This window comes from Borostomias antarcticus, assembly GCF_949987555.1.
Source record: "Borostomias antarcticus genome assembly, chromosome: 7".
Classification (NCBI taxonomy): domain Eukaryota; kingdom Metazoa; phylum Chordata; class Actinopteri; order Stomiiformes; family Stomiidae; genus Borostomias; species Borostomias antarcticus.
The window spans coordinates 11,194,089-11,221,214 of record NC_140240.1 but is presented as its reverse complement, the minus strand read 5'-3'; the positions used below and the strand labels follow the sequence as shown (position 1 = coordinate 11,221,214).

Below are 27,126 nucleotides of genomic sequence, written 5' to 3'. Positions count from 1 at the left end.
ATCCCTTCCCACTGTACGACCGTGACTCCGTCTCAAGACCATACGACCATACGACATGTGTATTCACGCTATGCAATTTGTATTCACACTATACGATTTCTGTCAGCCATGATTATGCCCACAATTCATCTTGGCTAAAGTTCTATGTGATCTGCGATCTACGACGAAAATATCTGACATGCCAGATATTTTGTCGGGAGGTCGTAGCCTCATCGTAGAACGTCGTAGCAATGAATCGCAGATCGTACACCTTCTCACACTGTGCGACTTGCGAGTCCCGATTTTGCATACGATGAGCTACGATGGTCTGCGACAACCCACGACCACCTTACGACCTCAGAATCGTGGGTTTTATCGCACAGTGTACATGCGGCTTAAGGCACTGCTCTAGTGATTTGTAGTCCCGGGTTCGCGTCCTATTGAAGGTGTTGTTTTTCTTTAGAGAACATTGGCTCTTCGTTACAATTAGGAGTCAAATCAGCTTCAATCAACTTAGATATCAGCTTTATTTATTGGCTGTTTAAGCAACCCAATATTATATTATCTTATGTTTCTGCCAGATTTAACGAAGGCTACAACAACGCTCAAACTCCCCATCTTTACTCGGCAACTTTTTCGTCTGCCAAAAGCTTTTCTCTTCATTACAATGAGGAGTTAAACGAGCTTAACATCAACTTTATTTATTTGCTGTTTAAAGACCAAACAATTACATAGGACCAAACAATGACATTCCACTGCATATTATAGCCTTTCCTGTATGATGTATGTGTGTCAAATACATCTGACTTGACTTGACTTGCCTTTTGCAAAGGCTCATTCACTGCACTGAAGACAATGTTTGAGCTGATGGATTACGGGTAAGTGGATCTAATAGGTAATGATTGTGATATTGCTTTTACCTGTTTCCCTCTTGAAGGGAGAATGATGATTAATCTGTCTGGGACTTGTTCTGGGTGACTGAGCATGTGTGCTGGAGCACCTTGGTGGATAGCAGCTCAGTCTGTTGCCTGCCACACCAGTTATTAGTGCTTAATGAAGTGTATGCAGCCATGTGCACAATGCATGCACATACAGACCCACAGGGTATGTGTGTGTGTGTGTGTGTGTGTGTGTGTGTGTGTGTGTGTGTGTGTGTGTGTGTGTGTGTGCGTGTGCATGTGCCTGTGTGTGTGTGTGTGTTTCTCTGAGTGTACAGTATGGAGAGGGGTATATGTGTGGGCATCTGCATGTGTGTGTGTGTGTGTATTACTTCCCCAGTGTCTGAATAGTTAGTCAATATCACTGAATGGACCGGTGCTGCTGTATCAAGTGGTCTCAATCTGGGTGTTAATACCCACAGGCAGACCCATGGGCATAAGAGGCCCAAATAAAGTATGTCCTTAAAACAGTGTTATCAACCATATGATGCATTTAAAACTGAATATGTGAGCAGACACTACAGTTTATGTTAAGAGGGAAATTATAATGAGATAAGTTCTTGAGAAATTAATAGGTACTGTAGGCCTATGACTGATTTTACTATCTCCATTATTTCCTCTCTACAGTCTGTTCACCCTCGTCTCAGCACCTGTTGGATGTGTCGTTTCGGAGAGAGAGAGCGAGAGAGAGAGACGAAGAGAGAATGAGAGAGAGAGATGAAGAGAGAATGAGAGAGAGAGAGACAGAGAGAGAATGGGAGCGAGAGAGAGAGACGAAGAGAGAATTTGGAGAGAGAGAGAGACAGAGAGAAAAGGGTAGAGAGACAGCTGAGGAGAGAGTGAGAGAGAGAAAGTGTGTGTGTATGTGTGTGTGGGGAGGGAAGATAATGAGCTGTGCAGATGTGAAAACCAAATGCTTCCCTTTGTTCTGTAGTCAGTCACAAGAGCCTAGCACGGCTGAGAGACTGAGGGTGGACGCCATCCTGCCTCACAGCACGACACAAAATCTCCCCACTCTCCTGCTCTCACTCTCTCTGGCATGACGGCTGCAGACGTGGAACACTGACAGGCAGCCCGCTGGAGTGTCCAGCCACTCTGAGGACGCTTCAAAGGCACGAGGCGGCCACGAAGCGAGGAAGCCCGACAAGGTGTGTGTGTGGAACAGGGAACGGAGAATATGCTCTAAAACTGTTTGAGAACTCTGCTTTGTATTCTGGCTGCTGCTGAGAGAGCTAGAATGAGCTGTTGACAAGCGGGAGGGTTTTTAGAATAGATAATAGAGTCGTGATTAGATTGGGAAGAAGTTAAAGCATTGGGGTTTAAAGGCTTTGCGATCTCTCAATCAGCTCACAATGGATTTGGAATACATTTTGCAAAAAAAAAAGATTAAATATGCCAAACGTCTGCAAATATCTGAGCGAAGTACCTTAGTTATATTATTTGTGATTATATTAAAGCTCTGTTACTAGAGATGGGTATTATGAGATCTAGCAGAAATGTCTGTCAACTTAGTATAGAATAATAGATGAAGTGTCTTAGTACTGGCGCTGACAGTCACGCCAGGCTAGTTTATGGTACCGCCACACTGCTGTCGTTATTGAGGAACAGGCCCAACGAGGCCTCCTAAACAAGCAGACATGTCAGAGATGTGACCCAGTGTCTGTAAGTAATTGCAGCTGCACCGTGGTTCTGGAGAGGCATTTGTACCTGACCTTTACCCTTTGAATTCAAGACACACGTTAGATAATAACAGGAGATGACAGATGGAGACTCATAAAAGCGGTATTTCTAGCTCTATGGAGACATCAGAACCTCTCTGAAACTCTCCGCAGCTCAACTCGGAGCAGATCTGTGTTAGTCCTCCATCCACGGAGAGTCTGTATCTGGCCATGAAAGCAAACAGAAGAATGTGTCAACAGGCTGTCACTGTGGCCTCTCAACAATGATTGATAAGTAATGAAACGTACAAATGAAACGTACAAATTAAATTGCCGTCGCCCATCTGTCAAATTATATTTATTTACAGTGTCAGAAATATGGATATTCAGCACTGTCTGTGTCCTGCACTATCCTACAGATGAAAACAGATGATATGTTTTTTAAAGAGTGACCCCCCTACCCCCATCCTGTTTGTTTCCTGGTGTGTGTGTGTGTGTGTGTGTGTGTGTGTGTGTGTGTGTGTGTGTGTGTGTGTGTGTGTGTGTGTGTGTGTGTGCGTGTGTGTGTGTGTTTCTTTGCGTGTGTGCGCGCGGCATCCATGCGTGTATGTGTGTGTCCTTATTGAGTATATTGATGTCTGCTGATGCAACTGACTGGAGCTGTAGCAAACCGAAGCAAGGCTTTGGTTTGGCTTCGGCACAGCGTCTTAATCCAGTCCCAGTAACCCGGTGCTGCTGTAGACCACGGTCCAGACGGGCCTGGCGTGCTGTCAGCAGCTATCAATCCCGATCGGTTCTGTAAATCCATGCTGTAGCTCCTTTGATTAGACCTCTGAGACATGTTTCTCACTGGGGGTAATGTATTCAATAATTCATATTCAATATAAGTATCAATATTCATATTCAATATAATGTATATTCCAAACTAATAAACATGTTGTGATGCTCTTGTACATGTCATTAATGATCTTCCTGGGGTCATAGGGTGTTTTGGGTGTTTTAACATCACAACCCCAACCAGACCACCCAGCCATGTTCAGACACCCAGCTTCTGTCCAAGTGACATTACACTAGTTCCCATGGAAACTATCCAACAACGAAACTATCCAGGCTTCTCAGTGTGCTCTCTAAAATTGTGGATCCGACTCTGGTGAATGCCTTTCACTATGCCCATCTTCAAAGCCCCCTCAGACTGGCTGACATGATTGCCTCAGACCCCCAATGCGTCCCTCACACGGAGTAGCTGCTCTCGCCCTACACTTTCCAGAGCACCAATGTACTGAAGTACAGATGAATGAAACTGCTAATTCAGTGATAAACCGCTAATTCAATCATGAAACTGAGTTATTTCCCAAGTGCATTGTTCATTCTATACTGTGAAGCATATCAGTATGAGTAACATGGTCCTACGACAGAGCAGGCTTGGTGAAATAATGAAATTGTGAATCCAACATGTTGAGGTGATTAAAGATGGCATATTTGGACTTTATTTACTCCGGCTAACGTACTGTATATGAATATGCCATCCTTCATTATGTCTGCCTAATGTGTTGTGAATGTTGAGTCTCTAGAGTAACATTGTTCGTTCTCTTGTGTTCTTTTGTGTTCATACTGTAACGTTACGGATCCTGTTGTGCCATTGAAACAAGTAACAAGTAACTCCATGGAATTGTTCAAAAAAAGGCCTAACTGTAGATACCGGCGAGTCGACATGTTGAGTATCCGCTGAATAGCCTATCCACAATCTCCTGGCGAGAGCGGGAGTTTGAACAGTAAGACATTTGCAACTTTAATTCTGAACCATTTCAGTTGGGCTGTACACCAAACAGAGCTGAAATTGAACTCTGTACTCTAAGTCTGAGTGCTAAGTCCAAACTCTGAGTCTCTGCAACTCCCAACGTTCACCAAACAGTCTACCTTCAAAGCTGCATCGACGGAGGAGCCCCGGGCGTGCTACGCGCTAAACCAGATCCACCGACCATCGGTCACGTGCCTCTTCAAGTCTCCACGCCGAGAGATGCCAGTGACGCTAGCGAGCAGGCAACACACCTACAGTAATGTAAGGTCGAAACCCAGCTGCTCTCTATTGGTGTGGTGTGATGCTATGCTGTTTGAGCTTAGAGAATGTAGGACAGGCTGCAATCTTATATCATTCATTTCATTTCTGCTGGGTTTTCATACTGCCACATTTGTGTTTCTGTTGATTATGGAATTGTGTTTTCATATCATCTTAATAATTGATTAGTATAACTTCAATACATTTTATATGAGCTTTGATCACGTCATTGTAGAGTCATCAACTGGTATCTAGGTCACTTGCTTGAGTCAAGACATCTTTCAGACTGAGATTGATAAATTAGACTATTGATAATGTTATCTGTTTCCCTGTATAGAACATATAGTGGAGCTCCATTATAGGAGTTGATTTAATATATTAAATCAATATTTGTGATAACCACGGTATAATCATAAATTATATAGTCATATTATATAGTCATATTTCCATGGTTCTAACCCTTAGAATGCTACAGTCCTCGACAACATTTTAATGTTCTAACTCCTGCATTCCTTACTCCATCCACTCCCTCACATTACCACACAAAAGCACACACAAACACACACACACACAACCACACACACACACACACACACACAATCCTGAACTTGAGACCTGGAATGTACTTAACTAAGGACTAATTGTGTACTGTGTACTTAGTATGTATAGTACGGAAGCCCTAAGCGGCGATGCATTCATACATTTTTTTCCCACCGTTTTCCGTTTCTGATAACGAGTAAATTTCCTTTGTTTTCTCGTGATAACGAGATAATTGTATTTGTTTTCTCGTGATAACGAGATAATTTTCTCGAGATCTCAAGATAACCAAATTTTGTTTTCTCGTGATAACGAGATAATTTAATTTGTTTTCTCGAGATAACGGGATAATTTTCTCGAGATCTCAAGATAACCAAACTTTGTTTTTTTCGTGATAACGGGATAATTTTCTCGAGATCTCGAGATAACAAAACACGGGCCTATAAATAGCCTAATTGCAGGACAGCGTGTGACATTTCTATTCAATCAAGGCTGGACACAGGCTGAAATAGTTGTGTGCCTTGCCGTTACGGCAAGGCACAGATAATGAGCATATTAGTGTGCGTCATCTAAGAAGATTGTTAGCAAGGCTTCAGCTTTATCGGTGGCGCAATCAAAGCCTGATATCGTCGTAAACTAGCTGCCCAGCTACGGGGACCTGGGCGACTCCATGGGTACCGGATGATGACTGAGAGATGCAGATCAGCAGGATTGCGGGTCACTAGACATCTGGTGTATGAAGTGCAATCCTCCTTCTCTATATAAGAAGCTCCTCTTCTCTCTCCCTGTCTCACATGCCTAAATCACCACCCCTGTCGTTCTGTATCTCCAGGTTGTTTGGGACCATAGTCATGTTGATACTGTGACTTCTTGCCAGCTTCATCAAACTCTTACAAACCTTCCTCCCTTACAATGTGAAGTTATACAGCTACAGGGCTGTGTGTTTGTATTGTTGTTAAGCCACTGTTCTTTTAGCTCTCTGGTTTGAATGTTCTTTTGTAGCTGACTGAAGTGTGTCCATCTGGGAGTGTTATTGTACTGTATGCCCTATACAGTAGGCTACATATAGCCTACTGTATGAACCATTATTATAGGGTATAGGGTGCTGTGTTGTGTATGCTTTGTTACTTTAGTCATTTTCTGTTTTACTTTCCTGTCTTCCTCAGAGGCTTATGTAAACATGTCACTTTAGCTGCAGTGTACATAAACAGTTCACATCTCTATTATGTTCACAGAACAGAGAATAATAATTTAAGCCTTATTACACCACTGTTTTGTGTGTGTGTGTGTGTGTGTGTGTGTGTGTGTGTGTGTGTGTGTGTGTGTGTGTGTGAGTGTGAGTGTGTGTATGCGTGCATGCATGTGTGTCTGTGCTTTTGATTGTGTATGTATACTGTACTGTCTTCCTCAGAAGCCTATGTAAATATGTAACTTTAGCTACAGGTACTGTATATAAACAGTTCACATCTCATCACCGAACAGAGAACAATATTTTAAGCCTTATTACACTACTGTTTGTATGTGTGTGTGTGTGTGTGTGCGTGCGTGTGTGTGTGTTAAAGAGTGAGATCGATAGAGGAGGGAGAGAATAAGAAGGAGTGAACCTTACAGCAGCACTGTATGTACAAACAGGGGTTTACTGACCTGCGAAGTTGAGGAGTCGGATGTGCTTGAGCAGCAGCGTGCCATTGATGGGGTCCATCTTGGGGCAGAGGCCCACGGTCCCTGGACACAGCTCCCGGTGCATATTGTGCAGGGCGTGGGCCATAGAGTAGACGGCGTCGATGACAAACTGCACCTTCCCCTCTTGCTCGTACGACGAGTCCTTCCCAATCCGCTCCTGGTCTGCAGGGCACACACACACACACAGACTCAAGAGAGGGAATACAAATCAGTAGGCTATATCTCTATCAACTGCGATCATATATTACAATGTCAAAACCAGAACATTATGCGGATATCATTAACTTGGATGAATCCTTATACTCGATAGCGCTTGATTTTTATTCTATTTAACCTTGGCTTTATTTATGCAGGGTTTCCCATTGAGAAAACAATATTTATAATAACTAAAAACAGGCTTTTCAAGTTCTGAACTGATCACAGTGACCTCAAGTGTTAACCAGTCCTGAGTTATAGCGTGATGAGCTGTGTGTATAAAGATATCAAGTATCAAGGTATGAGGTAAGGTTCTGCAATAGGGCCTCAAACATGAAGAGGGAGCAATCGATCTACATGATTGGACTACTGCAACTCCCTCCTTGCAGGGGCCCCGGCGTCAGCCATTAAACTCCTGGAACTTGTCCAGAAAGCTGCTGCTCGTGTTATGGTTCGGGCCTGGTCCGCCCCAGCTCGCCTCCTGCTCCCAGTCTGGACCCTCACACCTGCCCCTGACCCTGAGCTCCTGTGCCCCCTGGACCCTCCTGAGCACCTCCCCTCCCAGTGACTGCCCCTGCTCTACCCCTAGACACATTAGTACTTTGTTCACGTTGTCACCTGGTTTTATTCTGCCTCCATGTGTTTCGTTTTGTGTTTGTCTCGTCTTCTATGTCTATGTTGGTTTGTGTCCTCCCAGCCCCAGCTCTAGACACCAGTCCCTCACTAGTCCCGCATCACTCCTGGCCCTCTACAGTAGCTTAGTCTTCCCTTCTAGCCCCCTCCTTGTGTTTCTTTACTCCCCTCTCTAGTTCCCAGTCCCTAGTTCTAGTCCCCTTGTTTAGTTGTCTGGTTCCCTCTAGCTCCCCCCTCTAGTTTCCCCTAGTTTTCTGCCCAGTCCTATTCCCAGTCCCAGCCTCGTTCCCTGTTCCCTTCCCTTGTGTCCTAGTTCCTCTGTCCTTGTGTTGGTGTCTTGTTGGAATCCCTCCATGTCCTTGTCTGAGTGATTGTCTGCACCTGTCTCGTTATGTCTTGTTCCACACCTATACGTTGTTCCTTGATTGTTCTCCCAGAGTATATATCCCCTCCTGTTTCCTTTGTTCTCTGTCAGTTCATTGTCAATGTTTTTTTCCCAGTGTTCCTCTGTTTATTTTTGCCTTTCAGAGATTAAAACTTTATTTCTTTGAACCTGCGCTGCCTGCCTGCTGTCTGCTTTTGGGTCCTACCGTCCACCTACCACCCAACCCTAACAGCTTGTCTGCCAAGTTCTCCCACACAACTTCCCTTCCACGTTCCCTACACTGGCTCCCGGTAGCGGCTTGCATCCAGTTTAAAACTCCTGGCACTAGCCTGCAGGGCAATGAAAGAAACAGCCCCCTCCTACTGTACCTCCAAGCCATGGTCAAACCCTACACCCCCTGCGGACCGCTACGCTCTGCTACCTCAGGGCGACTGGCTGCCCCGCCACTCCGAGGCCACTGCGGTCGATCGACACGGTCACGGCTCTTCTCTGTCCTGGCCCCACAGTGGTGGAACGAACTGCCCACTGATGTCAGGACAGCATAAGTGCCCATCTTTTGTCGCTGGCCATCTTTTGTCGCAGGCTCAAAACTCATCTCTTCAAGAAGTACTACAACAATCTCTCCCTGTTAAGCACCTATTGTATTTTAGACTGCTATTCTTGCACTTTGCCTTTAGCACTAGATTATGCTCTTAGTCACTTGTTTTAGAAATGAGATGAACTTGTGAGTTCTGGCAAGTAGTAGTACATTGGCTTTTCCTACGTTAAATGCAATTATTGTTAAGTTGCTTTGGATAAAAGTGTCAGCTAAATTATTATAATGACTGTAATGTAATGACTTTAGAGAGGGCCAGCCTACACTACACCGTATGAAGGCAGGTACTAAAATGATCAGCATCAATAATAAAGTGCAGTGCATAGTGACAGACTGAATCGAGTGGTTTTAGTACAGTGATCAGGAACCGGCATAAGAGTGGACTGAGTGGACTGGAAAGAGTTTTATTTTTGTTTTAGTTTGATATCGACAGTTGTAACTCTTTTACCTTTACCACAATTAGTATACTGGCTTCACCCCAACATGTGAGGTTTTCTCAGACAGCAAATCTTCCATTCATAGGGAGCCTTTAAAAGAATAATGAACGGACTCTTAGACTACAAATCAAGGAAATTAGATCCCTCAGCTTGACTCAACTGTCCCATTATTAGTCTTTGTCAAACGTGTGTCAATTCACACACTGTATCTGTGCTGGGAGGCCATCACTAGAAACAGAATGATTTTTATTTTATTTTTATGCATCTTTGAAATAAACATCAGTCTGGCCTTACCACACATGATTACTGATTGGTATACTGTCAACGGAGGTAGCCAATCAAAAGAGATTCAAAGATGAGGTTCAAAGTGGTGTCTTTGTGAAGAGAGATTTTATGATTACCTACTCAGGAATCTGTCATTGCTTTTGTGACCAGCATTACCTAGTGGTACTCCACAGCAAACTGATCTGATGGGAAAGACAGGTCTTCAAGACTGAGGTAGTTGATGTACGTACTATATATGGTCTATGAGGAAAATCAAAGAGAAAAGTGCTCTATGAATCTGGCTGCAACCATAACAGTTATTCCCATTCCAATGACCAGGAATTGGACAGCATCTACTGGTATCACAGGCCTACAGTAAGTTCTCATACCAATAGCCTAGTGTTTATCCTGCCAACTTCCTGTCCATATGAAATAAAGTTTTCTCCCAGCGTGTAAAGCAACTCAACAAAGTTGGATAACATAGTTCTATTTGCAACACTAAAGAGAAGTAGACGCTTTTAATGGAGGGTGTGGCGCTAGGCCAGAAGACGTTGAGCTAAATACATTACACTTTCGGCGAGCCCGGCCTTTCCAGGACTGACTGGGCGCTGCCTCACACAATTAGCTGGATGGTGAATGTCTGAAGCTCTGCAGAGGAGCAAATCAATGCCAATATCTGGAGTGCAAGGTTCTCTCTCCTCAGAGAAATCCAATTAGTCAAAACAAAAACTCCCCCTTGTTTCCTCCAGGAAACTCATGGATTTTTCTATCCTGAGGGTTTTTTGTACTGTAAACATCTCTGTTTGGCCATGAAATGGCTTCAGTGTCAGAAGCTGGCTTGCAACATTCCTCTTCTTCACTTCTACAAGCCTGACGTGAACATAGACAATCTGCTGCTGTTCCATCATTTTTTTCTTCCAAGGCTGTGGTCCACCAGCCGACACAGCAGCAATTGTAGAGGAGTCCTGGGAAGAGATAGCGCATGGAAGCATGCAGCGTGAGGCCAGGACATAATCAACCACACTGAGTATAATCACTTATGAAAGGTGTTGATTAATCCCAGCCCCGGTTGTTCCTCTGGTTTTTGTAAGTGTTAATTGCTGTTAGGCGTTGGGGGAGGTTAAGGAGGAGCTAAAAAAAAAGGCCAATCCTAACTCCCTGGTCCTCCTCTCCTTAGGAGCACTTTGGTCTTAAAGCTGTGTTCAGAAGCTCCACTGTATGTGGGAGGGAGATAAAGACTGCATGAGTATGTTCAATTTAGATTAACAATAGAGTCATTACCTAGCATGAGCTAATGACAGAGTTGTGTATTATTCATTTACCTGCCGAATTGAATTCAATTAAGTTGAAAAGTGGACAGTAGGGGGGTGGTGACTGTATGTTTCAAGAGAGAAAAGGGTTAAATAATGGATTAAAATAATGGATTAGCTACTTTCTGGTTTCTTCTATGTTGCCTGTGCCTTCTGTAGAGCTAGTTAGCCTTTTGGCTGGAAAAAAGCGCAATTTCACATGTCCAAGAGATGGCTAGTCCTCACTATACACCAATCAAAAACTTGTTTTAAAAAAAAATATATATATCTGAAATGATCAGAAATTGAACCTCACTAACCTCACAGGAAAAGTGCCTCTTACAGGTCATAGCCCTCTCTAAACACTTAGGACATGCACTGTTATTGCACTCTGCCAAGATTTCTTTTTTCTACCATTTCTCTGGAAGGCTGTCCTTACAGGGGTGCAGGCCAATTTTCCTATCTCAGCAGAACCACTTCAAGCTGAAAGCATCGCAGACCCAAATTAATGTAAGTCTGTTTCTTTCACCCATCTCTCATCTGCCACAGAGGATATCTTCGCTTCCCACTGGAAATCAAAGACCATTGTCTGGGATAAGCGTTCCTCTGGGCGCTTTGATTGGCCAGAAGTACAATGTCACAGTTTGGCTGATGCATTTGGGCTGATGGAAAGCCCGGGAGGGAGGGAGCAAGTGATGTCTGCCCCACAAGGGTGGATCGCCACACACACACACCAACTTGGTGTTACCTCACTCCAACGCAGGCCTCTATCACTCTGTCCCTAGCTGTCTCTCTCTTTCTCCCTCTCTCTTCTTCTTTCTTCACCCCCCTCTCTCTCTATCTTTATCTCTGTCTTCATGTCTCTCTCTCCATCTCATTGGCAAGTCGCATCACGCTCATACCCCCCCCCCTCTCTCTCTTCATCTCATTGGCAAGATGCATCATGCTCATATTCTCTCTCCCCTCTCTCTCTCTCTCTCTCTCTGCCCCCCCCCCTCTCTCTCCATCTCATTGGCAAGTTAGATCGCGACCACACAGGGGCCAGCTCCATGTATTCCATTCAGACGAGGAGCAACAGCAGGAGCAGCCCATCCAGGGCCTCTCCCAAGTGTCTCCCAGGACAGTCGCTAACACGGTGTTTTGCTGTCCTCAGGACATCCTCTCAGGCATCATCCCTTAACCCCCGAGGCCAAACATACTCCCCCCCCCCCCCCCCCCACACACACACACACACACTACCCGCAATACACCAAACAATTTTACACAACGCTGTCTCGGAGGAGGGTGGCTGTCTCTCTCATCAGATGGAAAGATGATGAGATGCCTTGTCTGTGGTTGCATTCGATAAATAAGAACTCAGCTGTAACCGATAGGCCTGCGACGATAACTGTCAGGTGTTTCAGCTGGAGTAAACTAAAACAGCTGTCTACAAGCTGGGCCAGACGGCAGGCTCATCAATCAATGGAAACTTCAGGTTGAGTCTGTAGTTTCATGTGATTCCACTTCAACGGATGCTGGAAACAATGGACGCCATTACATTTGATTTGTGAAGGATTTTCGCCCGAAGACTGACAAACTACAACTTCTGAGGATGTTCTCTAATGGAGTTTGCTGAACTTTTTGGTTCCGTGGTGGCTTGTCTGTGAACTGTGCCTTCATACCCTCTGAATCAAATGGAGTAAATGTTTAATCATGACTTCATCCTTGGCGGCCTCATATGACATCATGCTGTACCATACAGCATGATGTAACACACTTGTCCTTATTACACATACACAGACCTAGTGCTAGTAGGTTCGCATAGTTCGCTGTCCGCTCAGATATTAATTAGCTAGAAACAGCACACCCCATGAGACTGGGCCCCTCTCTACCTCCCTCCTCCACTCCACCATAATCAATATCAACCCTATATCTCTCCCATTCATTCACAGATAAAAGACTAGATGTCTCCCCGCCCCCTCTCCCTGTCATTCACACAACCTCTCTCTGCCTTTGATCTCACAGAGCTACCGAAGCCATCTCAAGACATTGATTATTTCTAACCTGAAGTCCCTCTGTGGCAGTGTGCTCTGCTAATAGCCTTGAAGAGTACCGCAGACCCTGAGTGAAAGCCAAGAGACACCTGCAGACTCACATGCAGCCCGAGAGCAGTAGCAGAGCTGCCAGACAGACCGGAGTAAACCACAGAGCCAAAGGTTTTTCTCAAAACCTCTCCCCTCCACCTCCTACATGAATACACGTTTACACCAGCCTAACAAATCATCCCCACAGGGTACAGGGAACTCATGAATACAGTGCATCCGGAATGTAGTCACTTTTTCCACATTATGTTACAGCCTTATTCCAAAATGGATTACATTCTTCTTTTTTTTCTCAAAATACTACACACAATACCCCATAATCCTCTCAAGCTCCATCAGGTTGTGTGGGGAGCGTCAGTGCACTGCCATTTTCAAATCGCTCCAGAGGGTTCAAGTCTGGGCTCTGGCTGGGCCACTCGAGGACATTCACAGACTTGTCCCGATGCCACTCCTTTGTTATCTTGGCTGTGTGCATAGGGTCATTGGGCCTTATCTTAATGATGAATCCCATGGTTTCGCAAGTTGAAAGCGCGTGGCCGCTCACCCGAATTATCATAGGTAAGCTCCCCGCTAGCCCCATATAAGGACATGCAACTACAGGGTCGTGCACAGATGTTACAATCCAGCATGGGCAATCAAAATCTGATTTTAATTTCCTTTGCAACAGCAGGATATTTGAGAGTGAGTGCGGGTCCTCACTTATTCACTACAATGTGCAGGGTATGTAAGAGCAGTTTGACCATTATTTGGGTAATTTGCCTAGCTGTTAATTGTACCCAGCAACACATACGGAGTTGAGGACTACTGAATCTGAAAAATATCCAGCATTTGGGTTAAGGTAATTAGTGCACGTGCTCATCATGGGTTTAAAGAAAGTTTCCTGCCTTGTCACTGTCTTTCAACAAGCAAACGGAGAAGAGGCTGACTGCAAACAGTAAGTATTATTATTATTATTATTTTCAAATTTTGTCCCATTTTCACCCAATTTGGCAGCCAATCACACCCGACCTATTGTCCCCTTGGTACTGTGGAGGATTCATTGTACAACCCCACGGTTGGCGATCCAAAAGAGAGCCAGCTACCTGACTCTCGGCTTGTCACTGTTACTCCAACAACACGGTTGGTCGCTGCACCAAAACGGTGATGCAGACCGCTACACCACCACGGACCACCTAAACGGTAAGTAATTTGCTTATGCCAATTATTATTGCCATACAATATTACATTTTATAAAATTAGCAACATAATAATATGGAAACTCGATTATTGTCAGAGCTAACATTAGTTAGTTAGCTGGTTAGCTAGCAAGTTAACTCTGAAATGCTAGCTCATTCCCCCTTGTTTCTTCTTTGTATGGGTCGGTTTTTGCTTCCTCTCCCCCCAGGGAACACATTCCTGTATTCCTCAAAAAATATGTTTTTAATATCAGACATTTAGAATTTTAATGTACCTTTTATAGTTATAAATAAATTGTAGTTTTTGTATTACTAACCCAAGTCAAAATTAACCCATATGCTATGCATTTAATCTCATAGGAGCCATTGATTTTTATCAACTGTAACTGCCAGTAGTAAGTGGCCTAGTGCGATGAGCATTATTTTACACAGCAATGTCTGATACATGTAGGAGGTATCTTCATTTTTCATCTTCTTATCTTCTTCTTTATCTGTTGCACATTCATGACTTGTGCAAAAGAGCTGTACAGCGAGTGTCACAAGGAAGTATGTAGAGGCAGTTGTCGTGTTTGACGGTTATCAGAGCACATCCACGAAAGACATGACACCACAGGCGAGCAGGTGGGAGGACTGGAGCCACCGTAACCATGGATGAGGACATGCCGCTTACAAGGAATAAAGACAACTTCCTTCCAAACAACACAAACAAGCAGCAGTTCCTCAACATGCTCAGTGGTCACCTACAGACGAAGAACTGTCACACCATACCCCAGGTGATGCTGATCTCCTTATAGTGCAAAAAGCAGTGGAGTCTGCCACCACAACAAACACTGTGCTCATTGGTGATGATACAGATCTGCTCGTCCTCATCTACCATGACAACCTCAAGTCACATGACCTCTTATTCAAACCTGAGCCAAAGACATGCATGAAGAAGCCACATGTCTGGAACATCAAGGCCGTCAAGCAGCAGCTGGGTCCCAGTGTGTGTGTGTGCACTCACATCTTCTTCATCCATGCAAAGCCGGGTGTGACACTACCTCCCGCCTTCATGGCATTGGGAAAGGAGCTCCCCTCAAGAAATTCACAACCAGCGGTGACTTGAGAAAGCTAAAGTGTTTGACACACAGTCAGCTTCCACCCCAGATGTTGTGTCTGAAGGAAAGAAGGCTTTGCTGTGCCTGTACAATGGGAAGCCTGGGGAGGGACTCGACTCAACGACACAAGCGCCTTTGTGAGAAGGTGGCTACTAGAACTTCTTATTTACAGCCACAGAGTCTGCCACCCACGTCAGCAGCAGCAAAGTACCACAATCTTTGATGCACCTGCTAGACAGAGTGCAGCAGCCTGAGGTGCACATGCAAGAAGCATGACCTTGAGTACTCTGTTGAACCAGGATTATGCAAAAAATACCTGGCCGATTTTTATGAAACTCAGTGAAGGGGTGTATCATGGGCCACCTTAGAACTCATCAAATTTTGGAGCAGATCCGAATGACGGACCGGATCCACGAATGAAAACAAAACTTAGAACGAAGCCAGCTCCTGGTGTGGGGGTGCCAGAAACATGGGGTTTGGACTGCGGGGGGAGAGCCTGGAGTGCACCGCATTGCCACACGCCAGTTTTGACACAAGGAGGGCCACACAGAGCCGGCCAAATAAAGCCACCCATTTACCTCCAGTAATTTTTTGGACTAGGATTAAACAAAATTAAAACAAAATTTAGAACGAAGCCAGCTACTGTACCTGTGTGAGGGTGCTAGAGACACAGGGTTTGGACTGGGGTGTGCGGGGTGAGAGCCAGGAGTGCACCGCACTGCCTCCCTCTGGCTGTGACCCAAGGGCAAATGCAAATATAGCCACCCATTCACCTCCAGTAATTTTTACCTACCCGCCCAAACACGGCCCGGACGGCCAATCACCTCCATTCATTTTTGGATCATTATTTGGACTAGGATTACACAAAAACTACCAGTCTGCTTTTCATAAAACTTAGTGGAGGGGTGTAGCATGGGCCAACATAGAACCCATTCAATGTTGGCATGCACAGAGCCACGGAATGTATTCAGGGGCAGAGGTCTGTGCTCTCTGAGCACCATTTCTAGTTTTAAATATGTTGACCCCACAGGAATCAAACCCTGAACTGAGTTGCAAGCACTGGTCTCGACCAACTAAGGTACAAATGTTTTTAATTGCAACTTGGCATCATACAGCATATTTTTCATGTTTTGTGGTTTTGTGGCTTGGCTGCCACAAACTTCTTCTGCCAACAACTATTATTGAACTCTCCCAAGATTAAGGTATTGACCTGATAACATGTATGAGGTAGACTAATTCAATGAGGTAGACCAATTCAACAAAGCAAGCTTTGCATGGTGTTATGCATGCTGTTATGCTGCTCTTACAAGGTATGTTCTATAGATTCCAACTAGCTGATAAGATCTTACATTCACAGTAATTGCTTGGTAACTATTGAACTTGTTCATGCCTGTTCAATAAATAGAACACTAATTGGCTCATCTCACCAAAATAACTGAATGACAACACTGTGTGACAGGTGATAGAACAGACTAAAGGTGTGAATTCATGTTTTCAGGCTTCAAAGTGCTGAAAGTTGAGAGAGCAAAAAGAGAGAGAGAGAGAGAGAGAGAGAGAGAGAGAGAGAGAGAGAGAGACTGCAGACTGCAGCTCCACTCAGCTGGGTAGCATATGGCCCAGAGCCCAGTGCAGGAGGAGCTGTGTAACCAGGCAGGCCTGCTGCTTCTCCATTCACTTGCTCTAGCCAGGTGGGTAAACACTCCACTCAGCAGAAAAATTAGGCAGAGCAGCAGCTCTGAGCTGCGGCCGCCCAGACAGGCAGCCTTAACCAATATGGAAGGTAATTCTCCTCTGGTTGCAAGACTGCACGCTGCAGGACTGTTGCCATGGATCATCAAGCGTGGGCCAGATCCGTCACTTCCCCTCAGAGGGGGGTGGGAAGTGTTGCGTCAACCGAAACACGGGAGCAGAGATGAGATGAGCTTGATATATAACCGCGCTCTTAGGAAAAAAACATCTTACTGGTGCACTTTTTCAAGCCGGAGCCTTTCTTGACGGCGTGGCGGTTGAGCTTGCAGTTGAAGTTGTTCTCCCAGAACTCAGCAAACCAGATGTTCCTCCTGTTGTTCTCCAGCGTCCGGCTGATGAAGTAACGATCAAAGCCTGCAGAGACCGAGGGGATCACAGTTACAGGAGTACACCACGGCCTCAGCGCTAAAAGAGTAGCATTGACAGGGTGGGGGCGGACAGACCTGCTCGGTAATTGAATATACCTCTGGCGTTTTATACCCAGCCTCTGACACTTGTATTGTTTTAACTGCTTATCGACGGCCTAGCTGAACAGGTGATTCTGGCAGCCAATTGTGTCTTTGAAACTAAGAACATGTCCTGTGGAGACTGCGGTGTACGCCTGATGATGTTGGCATGGTTACAGATCCATTATAAAGTTGTTGTTTTTTAAGGAAGTAAAGTGCAGAGTCATTACAGTTCACAAAACTGACAATGATTTTATTGAACACCTTTCTTTTTCACATTGTTATTATTGCCACAAGTTCCCGTCTACTAAGAAATTAGTATTATATTAATATAGTAATAATATAGTTATAGAAATTAATATAGTATTATAAGAAATACACTTTAACTGTGTATCTTACAGAACATGGAGTTGTCCGATTCTGTCGCTTTAAATTGGCGACAGAATCGGACAACTCCATGTTCTGTAAGCTACACAGTTTTGATCAAGTTATGTCCTAGCCAGTACCCAACTAGCCTGGTACGACCATCCTGTTCTCGCAAGCTCACATTCTATTATTTATTCAAGAATAAACACAGCTATAAGTGCAGTTATTGCAGAAATAGACTTAATTACAACACTTAAACAAGATCAAGAGTATGCACTAGCGGAGTTTCTCGGTGGAAAAGACGTTGTTGCCATTCTTCCGACTGGATTTGGCAAACGTTTGCTGAACGCTGATTGGCTGAAGGTGTTTGTCTGTCAAGGCAAGTACCCCCGCCCACGTAATCGTTGTCTATGGGGCGAAGGCCAGACCGATATTGCAGAGTGAAGCAGTGAGCTCGCTAGATCGGGATGGTCATACCAGGCTAGTACCCAACATCATCATCTCTCCACCCTCTGACCTCCTCACCCGCACCACACATCCTCTCCCCTCACCCCCAACCCCATCACACCTACCCCACTCAATTACCTCCCCCTCCCTCTTCCCCTCACCTCTGATAGACTGCCGTTTGGGCAGGATTGTTACGGCGCCCTCTGCCATCTCCTCTTGGTTCAGGACGGGGGAGATCTTGGAGCCCCAGCTGTCTGAGCCCACCCAGATGAAGTGACCCGTCTGGTTGGCCTTCTTGGCTGCGTGCAGCAACCGCCTGTCATTACACAGCAGCAGGTAAACACAGTTATTACAACCAGCTGAGAGTAAAGGTCATCTCACTCTGACCAGTCCTGTCTGACCTACAGTATAGACCTACAGTATGTGCTGTCCAATAGAAACACACCTATTTTTCCTCTGGGGACCAATGATTACCTGTGGTATCAATAATAACAGTGGTTTGTGTGGAAGGTTCCCCAAAAGCCCAACAGTGTAAAGTTTTATCTCACTTTATGTCATCCTCGTTGGCAAATATGATGACCACCCTGGCGTTGGGGTTTTCTCTGAGACGGCGGATGACCTTGTCGAACTCTCCGGGTTTTGGCTCGCGGGGAATCTTGACCGACTGAGAGATACACACACCCCCTACAGAAGGAGAGTGAGAGAAAAAGAGAGGGTGAGAGTGTGAGGGACACAGAGAGAGAGAGTGAGGGATAGAGAGAGAGGGATAGACAGAGTGAGAGGGGAAAGGACAGAGTGAGATGGACAGACAGTGTGAGGAATATAGAGAGTGTGATGGACAGAGAGAAGGAGAGAGAGTGAGGGACAGAGAAAGATAGATAGAGTGAGGGACAGAGAAATAGAGAGAGAGTGAGGGACAGAGAAAGATAGAGTGAGGGACAGAGATAGAGTGAGGGACAGAGAAAGATAGATTGAGTGAGGGACAGAGAAATATAGAGAGAGTGAGGGACAGAGAAAGATAGAGTGAGGGACAGAGATAGAGTGAGGGAAAGAGAAAGAGAGAGAGTGAGGGACAGAGAAAGATAGAGAGAGTGAGGGACAGAGAAAGATAGAGAGAGGGAGAGAGCATGTGAGGGACAGAGAGAGGGAGAGAGTGTGATGGACAGAGAGAGAGTGAGGGACAGAGAAAGATAGAGGGAGAGCATGTGAGGGACAGAGAGAAAGGGTAAGAGAGTGTGAGGGACAAAGTGAGAGGGGGATAGAGAGTGTGATGTACAGAAAGAGAGAGGGGGGGCAGATAATGTGAGGGGAAGAGAATGAGAGAGAGAGAGAGAGAGAGAACACATAGAGTAATTTGGGCATAGACAGTAGGTCACCATAATAGTCCCAAAAAGAACAGTGTTGACAGGATGGCTATAGTCTTCATGATAGCGCATGAATCATCAAAGCTGTGGTTTGAGGACCTGCTGAGAGAATCCACTTGTGTCTGATTCTCATGTAACTGCCCCGTGGGGGAAGGGAGGGGGGGGGGGGGGTGCAGGGGGGGAATCTGACATCACTTGAGTCTTGCTCATTTTGAAGATGCCCTTCCTTGATCAAGGATGGCTTTCATCTATTCTAGACACTTCAAATGAATGCAGAATTAGACACAGAGTCAAAGGAGAAGCGCAGAAAAGCCCTCATGGCGTGATAATGAACAGGACTGGGGTAGATGTCTCACGCTGAAACACACCAGCAGGGATTATTACGCTTAGCAAACTACAAGAGTCAGGCCATGTATATGTTATATGCTAATTAGAAAATTATAGAAATGACAGATAGTGTTTCAACAACAATATTCTGGAAACCCTGACAAATAATGCCTCTGTAGTAGATTGCCACAATACTGGTAGAGACTACCTGCATTGTTAAAATGCTAGAGGGTATTGTAGTTTGCGGCCCTCAATCTGTCACAATGTTCTGTCTCTGCCAAGTTCATGTTCAATTAGATACAAAATACGATAGCTTTAGCCCTGAGAGAAACAATTTGTGATTTTCTTGCTTCACTGGATGTCCTAATTACACCTATCTCCTTTATAGCATGGTTTCTAAGTGTTTAGCAGCCTATGGATCCATCCGGGCAAAATAATTGCCTTACACCATCTTGTTTTTTCAGCCTATCCAACAATTATAGGGTTGTTGGGCCCAGTTTCAGCTGGTCTTCATGTGATCTCAGCCATTCCAAATGCCCTTGGATCATCCTCCTACTCCTTTTCCATAGCCATCCAAGCACTGTAATATGATGCAAAATCGTTTTAATTACTAATAAGTGATTAGGGCTGTGTTTGTAGTGCTCGCGCAGGCCAGAGAGCACTCAGAGGATCTTAAGCTCAGTCAAGTGTATAAGATAACAGATCTGAACAAGTGAACTCTTTCGTCCCAGTGTGAGATTTCCACCCAAAATAGCTCCCTCCACTGAGACCAGGGCTCTGGCTCGGCTTTCTGCCACAAGCTGTGTCATAATGCTCCATTCTCCTCTCCTTTCCTTCTCGTCTGTGGTGTGTAACTCAGGTGGGACTGCGTCAATCTACGCCGCGACAAAGTATTTGGCTCCTGCAAGCTGGAGCATCACAGAACCTGACTGGCATATGCTGCACCTTTACCACGCCTGTGGAAGGCTGTTGAATATCAGCAAGGCGCTTTTGTGGATCGTTTTTTGTTCTTGTAAAATACAATGATAATGAATATGCAGAGTCACTCCCCTCCGCAAGCGCAAGAGAGCAAACTCTCTCCCCTCTGTCCTGATACTCATGGTGATGAGTCATGGTGGTGACTCATGATCAAGGTGGACCACCAGATCGTCCTCTCCACCCTCTGGAATAAACACATCACAGGCTCTGCACTCTCCCTGTTTGTATCCTAATGGACGGGTCTCTCCTACAGTACCAGGTGATATGTTGAAAGTACGTGTCGGAATCACGCAGTCTGACTATGGGTGTTCCATAAGGGTCAGTCCTGGGTCCACTTCTTTTTTTCCCTCTATACACTACAACTCTGAGTTCTGTCATTTGCTCGCATGGCTTCTCCTACCACTGTTAAGCTGATGACACCCAGCTGGTCCTGTCATTTCCCTCCTCTGACACACTAGCGTCAGAGTGGATGAGGACACACCACCTCAAGCTCAACCTTGACAAGACTGAGCTGCTGTTCCTCCCGGGGAAGGGCTGCCCACACCGCAAACTGGCCATCAGCACTGACGATACAATGGCGACGTCAACTCAGACTGCAAGAAATATGGATGTAACCCTGGACAACCAACTGTCGTTCTCGACACATATCACATCCGTTACGCGCTCTTGCTGATTCCTGCTCTACAACACCAGGAGGATTGGCCCTTTCCTCACCGATGCTCTGGATGAACATTGTGCTCATTCAGGCTTTGTCATTTCCCACCTGGACTACTGCAACTCCCTCCTTGCTGGGGCCCCGGTGTCAGCCATTAAATCTTTTGAGCTTGGCCAGAAAGCTGCATTTCGCCTAGGGTTCACCACCCCAAGTTCTCCTACACAACTTCCCTTCTCCATTCTCTACACTGGCTCCCTCACATCCAGTTTAAAACTGGTACTAGCCTACAGGGCAATTAAAGCAACAGCTCCCTTCCTACAGTACCTCCAGGCCATGGTCAAGCCCTACACCCCCTCCTGACTACTACGCTCTGCTACCTCAGGGCGATTGATTGCCCCTCTCTCTTTTCTGTCCTGACCCTGCAGTGGTGGAACGAACTGCCCACTGATGTCAGAACAATAGAGTCGTTGCCCATCTTTTGCCGCAGGCTCAAAACTCACCTCATCAAGAAGTACTCCCCGGATCCTTCCCCATAAGCACATATTGTATCTATATTTTGCTACTCTTGTACTTTGGCTTCAGCATTAGATTATGCTCTTAGTCACTTGTTTAGAAAGGAGATGCCTTTGTGAGTTCTGGTGAGTACCTACATTAAATGCAATTATTCAAGTCGCTTTGGATAAAAGCATCTGAAATGACTGTAATGTAATGTAATGTAATGTACATGCAGTAGCATGCAGTGTCAATTTTAAGTAAACACACACTCAAGGTTGCATTCCAGTCTGCAAATTGCTTTCCGCTGTTTAGAACATTGTCGTTCGCTCCACACAGACAGCAGCACCTATTGTTCTGAGAGGAGCTCTGAGCCTCAGGTTTAGCTAACTCAAAGTGTTGTGACCCTGCAGCAGAGCGCCATGCCTGACAGAGAGCTCGAACATCTCTCTGACTGGAGGGTATGGAGAGAGAAAAAGGCGAGTTGTGGATCAGGTAAGAGATTTCATTCAAAACAGTTGACTTCTCTCTGTCCTCCCCTGCTTAGTCTTCCTGGATGCCTCCAGCTGAGCTGTCTCTAATAGTAACCTCTCAGAGAATAGGTTCTGACAACAGTAGGGAGATTCAATGAGTGCTTTGTGTTCCGGTGACAGTTCAGTGCACTCAAAAAAGAAAAAAAAGAAAGTGCAGCATAGAGCCATTGATAATGGTAATACACCCCTTCTGGAAATATGGAAAACTTTTTCAGGTCTGTAAGATGCTGTTTAGAACCCCAAAATGTGTCTGACCTGAAAAGGGTTCTATCTAAAATCCTTTACAGAGGGTTCCTATCTCCAAATTAACTATGTTCAGGTATGCTACAGGTAAGCAATGAACTGGAGGCTCAAATGCATCAGGCTTCAACATGGAGCTCTGTGCCTTCTCTGCAACCCCAGATAATGGAGTATAAGCCATATACTCTCCTAAAGTGAACATTGAGTGAACAGACAAAGATGCACACCGGTAGTTCGGAGTGAGAGGAACGTCTGTGGAACTGCCAGACATGCTATTGTGCCCCGCTATTGAGAGGGGACACAGGGTTCTGGATCGACTTCATTATTTTGGAATACAATACGCAGTGGCGTGCTGAGAGGAACAGGAACATGCTTGTGTGGGACGGCCTGTGGACGCCCCACCTTGGTACAGCATTTTGCAAAGGTTCTGACCTCTTTTTCTTGAAAAAAAGGGGCCGCTGCTATAAAAAGATGATAATTAAAAAAATGGAGAGGGGATTCTCACAGGCGCCATATGGAGGCGACGGGCTGACTGCAGGATCCCGATGCTCTGGCTCGCTGCTCTGCTGCTTCCCTCTGTCACCGTGGTGATGAGGAAATGACAGAGCGCCACCAGACAGTACGTTTATTTCTGACTCACTGTGAAATATGAAATTAAAGGGGTAGTGTGCTATTTTGGCCATTTAGCCCTAATTGTGGTCTGTCTTCCATGAACCTGACATACATTAGAGAACATAACTTCACTGATCGTTAGTATTGCGCTAGTTGCAGTTTTTCTGCAGGCTTTCACTGGGCTACAATGGAAGTCAATGGGGCACCCGTAAATGCATTGGAAAAGCTAGGATAAATGTGCTTTTCTGAGATGGGAAACACAGGGTGTAATCTTACCAGTCTCATTATGCTCTCCTGTGAAGGAAGCAGTGAAAACAAGTGCCAGAGGAATGCTTACAGTATGTCCAAGCCATGCCAAACATGTAAAAATATTCAGATTATACATTTCACAGGAGAGCATACTGAGACTGGTAAGATTACACCCTGTGCGTCCCGTTGGGCACGAGTCTCGAGAACGGCCTGCCAAAACATTGATAGGCATAATCAAGATGGATGCGGGAGTGAAGACCACCGCCAGGGATGAGATCGCCAGGTGTATGGAGGCCCGGGATAACTGGCGACAAAGATGGGAGGCCTGTCTGTGGACGAGCTGATGAATGGTGAATGTTACACCACACCCGGCTGTCTCAAACGGGACCCTGATTTGCTTTACAACTCTGCGCATAATCACATCATCTGTTTGTAATGCTCCAGTCAGACAGCTCCATATACAGTATGGGCTTTAAACTAATTTGTACAGTTTTAAATAAAAGCTTGTAATGGGAACAGTGTCAAACCTGCAGCAATGAATCATGACTTCTTCTCTGAAACCCCCCCCCCCACACACACACACACACAAACACTATAATTGACATGCCACTAGCACCATCTTCCATCATTAGATGAGACCTGTTGCCCCTGGAGCAGCCTAGGAAGAGTGTCTGAGCGCATAAGCTGGGAGATAAGCAGCACGGGCTGCCACTGCTGCAGAAAAAAACGCTGGCAGAGATATGAGCAAAACACAGAGCCGTACCTCCCATTCATTACACCGGGCGGGAACAATGCTAAATCAAACACTCCGCTATACATAATGGATGCACAACCAGGGGAAACGTTTGCATAAAAAAACACTGTAAAGCACCAGGAATGAAAAATAGAGGGACGACCTGACGGCTGTGTGAAGCCGTTGGCTTTTGAGTTTTGGATGTGTGTGTGTGTGCGTGTGTGCGTGTGTGTGTGTGTGGGTGTGAGAGAGAGAGAGAGAGAGAGAGAGAGAGAGAGAGAGAGAGAGAGAGAGAGAGTTGCATGTCTTGGGAAGGTCAAGTCAGATTTCTGATTTTCTGTCTTTGTTGATTTATTCAGTGTTTTTTGGGGGAGGGAAGGATATAGTAAACACTCTCAATCACATTCAAACGATGCTTGGAATATCATTTGATTTGTATAAAAACATGTCATGTACTATTGCTCTGTGTCACATAAAAACAGGGCTTTAAGGCTCAGTGTTTTTATGAGAGAAAAAATAAATAAAAATATTCCACCTACCCTGTGTTTTTCTTAAAGTGGTAGGCTTTTTTTCGACAACGTGGACCTTATTTACGGCATATTATAAGACGTTTGACTCACCGAGATAACTTTGGTGTAATTCAGAGGCGTGTAGAAGAAATTTAAAATCCAGCGCGAGCCAAGTATATCTATGTAATAGCGGCAGATGGGGCACCGAGAATGCAGCTTCTAAAAAAATTTAATTCTTATCTTGTTGATGCAAAATTGGTTTGGTGCAGAGCGGCACTTAAAGGCTCTTTTTCGACAACCTGGACCTTATTTACGGCATATTATATATGCTCCAGCACGGAGAATAGCCAGTCTGGAGCAAGTGGGGAAAGACGTTTCTAAATATCATATTACACAGGCAACAAACCACAGATGTGAAAACTACAACAAGCCCTCGCTCTAGGGAAGCACAACTAGCGATTCATAAAAATAGATTGATGAAAACAACTGTTTCGAGGCAGAAAATATTTTTTTTATTTAGAAGCGGCATTCTCGGTGCCCCGTCCGCCGCCATTACATGGATATACTTGGCTCGCGCTGGATTTTAAATTTCTTCTACAGGCCTCCAAATTACACCAAAGTTATCTCTGTGGGTCAAACGTCTTATATGCCGTAAATAAGGTCCAGGTTGTCGAAAAAGAGCCTACCCCTTTAAGTGCCGCTCCGCACTGCAATTTTTCATCAACAAGACAAGAATTCAAAGGGACAATATTTTATTCATCTCTTTCTTCCTGAATCTAATACAGCTATATTTATATTATAAATGTGACTATCCTTAGCTCAGCTTTTCATATTTAAAATGCACTTTTGCATATCAAGGGATTTTGGCTTAAAGACATAAACAGAATACAATGTCTATTCTCACTGGGATTCTCTATTAATCATTAGCTGATAGAGGGCCCTGCAGGGATGGAGGGAGGGATGGATGAAGGAATGGGAGGATGAATGGATAATGATATTCTGTGGATTCTGTGGACATTCTTTATTATGCTAATATGTGTTTGTCTAAAAAACATTGACATAGGCTAATTGTTCTGCACCATTTGCACACAACCTCTGATTGTGCCACATACCTCAACGGCACACACACGGTACACAACACCGCTCATCCACCACACTACACTCTGCACACACATACATACACTCACCACACTCCATTCTTTATGTAGTACTGTACAAATTTGTGCCTCCCCGTTTTTGTTCTTTTTTTTTTTTTTGGGAGTAATTGTAATTTGTACATTGCACTGTATTTTGTTTGCACTGTTTTTTGTATTTTCACTGTTCTTTGCACTATTTTGCACTGACATGTCTTGACTGTCCTGCATTCTGTCCTGTGTCGTCTGCAACAGCGTTTGCCTTGCCGAAGTCAATTTCCTAGTACGTGTGAATCATACATGGCTAATAAACAGATCTTCAATCTTGAATCTTGAACTACTTTGAGTAGTTAGATACATTAGCTAGCAAGCTTATTTGTCTCATATAACCTTAATCACCACATATTAAGCTATAATGTTAGCTAGCTAGCTAGTTATGGTTTATGAATCATTGGGCTTGGCAGTGACTTAGTTTGACAATGGATAATAGGGTGACTGTTACTCACTAGTCGGTTATTATCTGTTATCGCCATCTGCTACGTTACCATCTCCAGTTGGAGTATTCCTGCATTAGCAATGCTCCCACCGCTAGCACTTCTCTTTGTTAGTGTTGTCAGAACCCGTCGTGAAAAAGGTTGTTATCTTTGTCAGTTTTGCGAAAATAAACTTTATGTTTTCCTAAGTTTACTTCTGCTTCCTCCTTGTTTCAACATCACTGGGGTAACCTTCTTCTTCTTTGTCTTCTTCTTCGTCTTCTTTTGGTTTGTTGGCGGTTGGGGTAACGTTAGCTTATTTCAGTTTTGAAATAGTGTGCCAAGTATCTGAACCATTTCTGCAGATGCAGTTATCGAATAGTCCATTGTAGTGACTGGTGGAGGGGTGACTGAGACACTCATGAAATAGGCAATCTGACGCTATTTACTGGATTTACAATACCTACCAGAGCCAAGTATCACCTCAGTCAACCTGAAGATGTGGTGTTTATGCTGATCTGAACAGTTGGAATGATAACAGGTGTTAATGGCACAGGAACTGTGAAGGAAATTCAAGTCTCACCAATGTGTTACACCCAATTTGCCTTTTCTGTTTATCCTACTTGATTGATGTTTTCTGAGTTTCTCTCAGTTTATTGTTTTACAACCTTTGTGAAACTGCCTATTCCTCCATTCCCAGAGAATCTGTTTAGATAGAACATTTGGTCTGTGACGTCACTCCCCTTTACCCTTTGTCTCAGTACCCGTCACCTCCCTCTATACGAAGTTATAAAACAGACTGCACGACAGGGTCCCAG

The 27,126-nt window shown here is 44.8% G+C and overlaps 1 protein-coding gene across 1 annotated transcript in view; it reads right to left on the bottom strand.

Annotated features, from left to right (window-relative positions):
* The window catches only part of LOC311311421 (metabotropic glutamate receptor 4-like), a gene marked incomplete at both ends in the record, with an annotated part of 94,056 nt that overhangs the window by 42,788 nt on the left and 24,142 nt on the right, over positions 1 to 27,126 (bottom strand). Inside the window, 4 exons of the mRNA XM_084441130.1 lie at positions 6,813 to 7,013; positions 16,965 to 17,105; positions 18,172 to 18,326; positions 18,559 to 18,694. Coding sequence (XP_084297256.1) covers positions 6,813 to 7,013; positions 16,965 to 17,105; positions 18,172 to 18,326; positions 18,559 to 18,694 — 633 coding nt within the window. The remainder of the gene's footprint in view (positions 1 to 6,812; positions 7,014 to 16,964; positions 17,106 to 18,171; positions 18,327 to 18,558; positions 18,695 to 27,126) is intronic.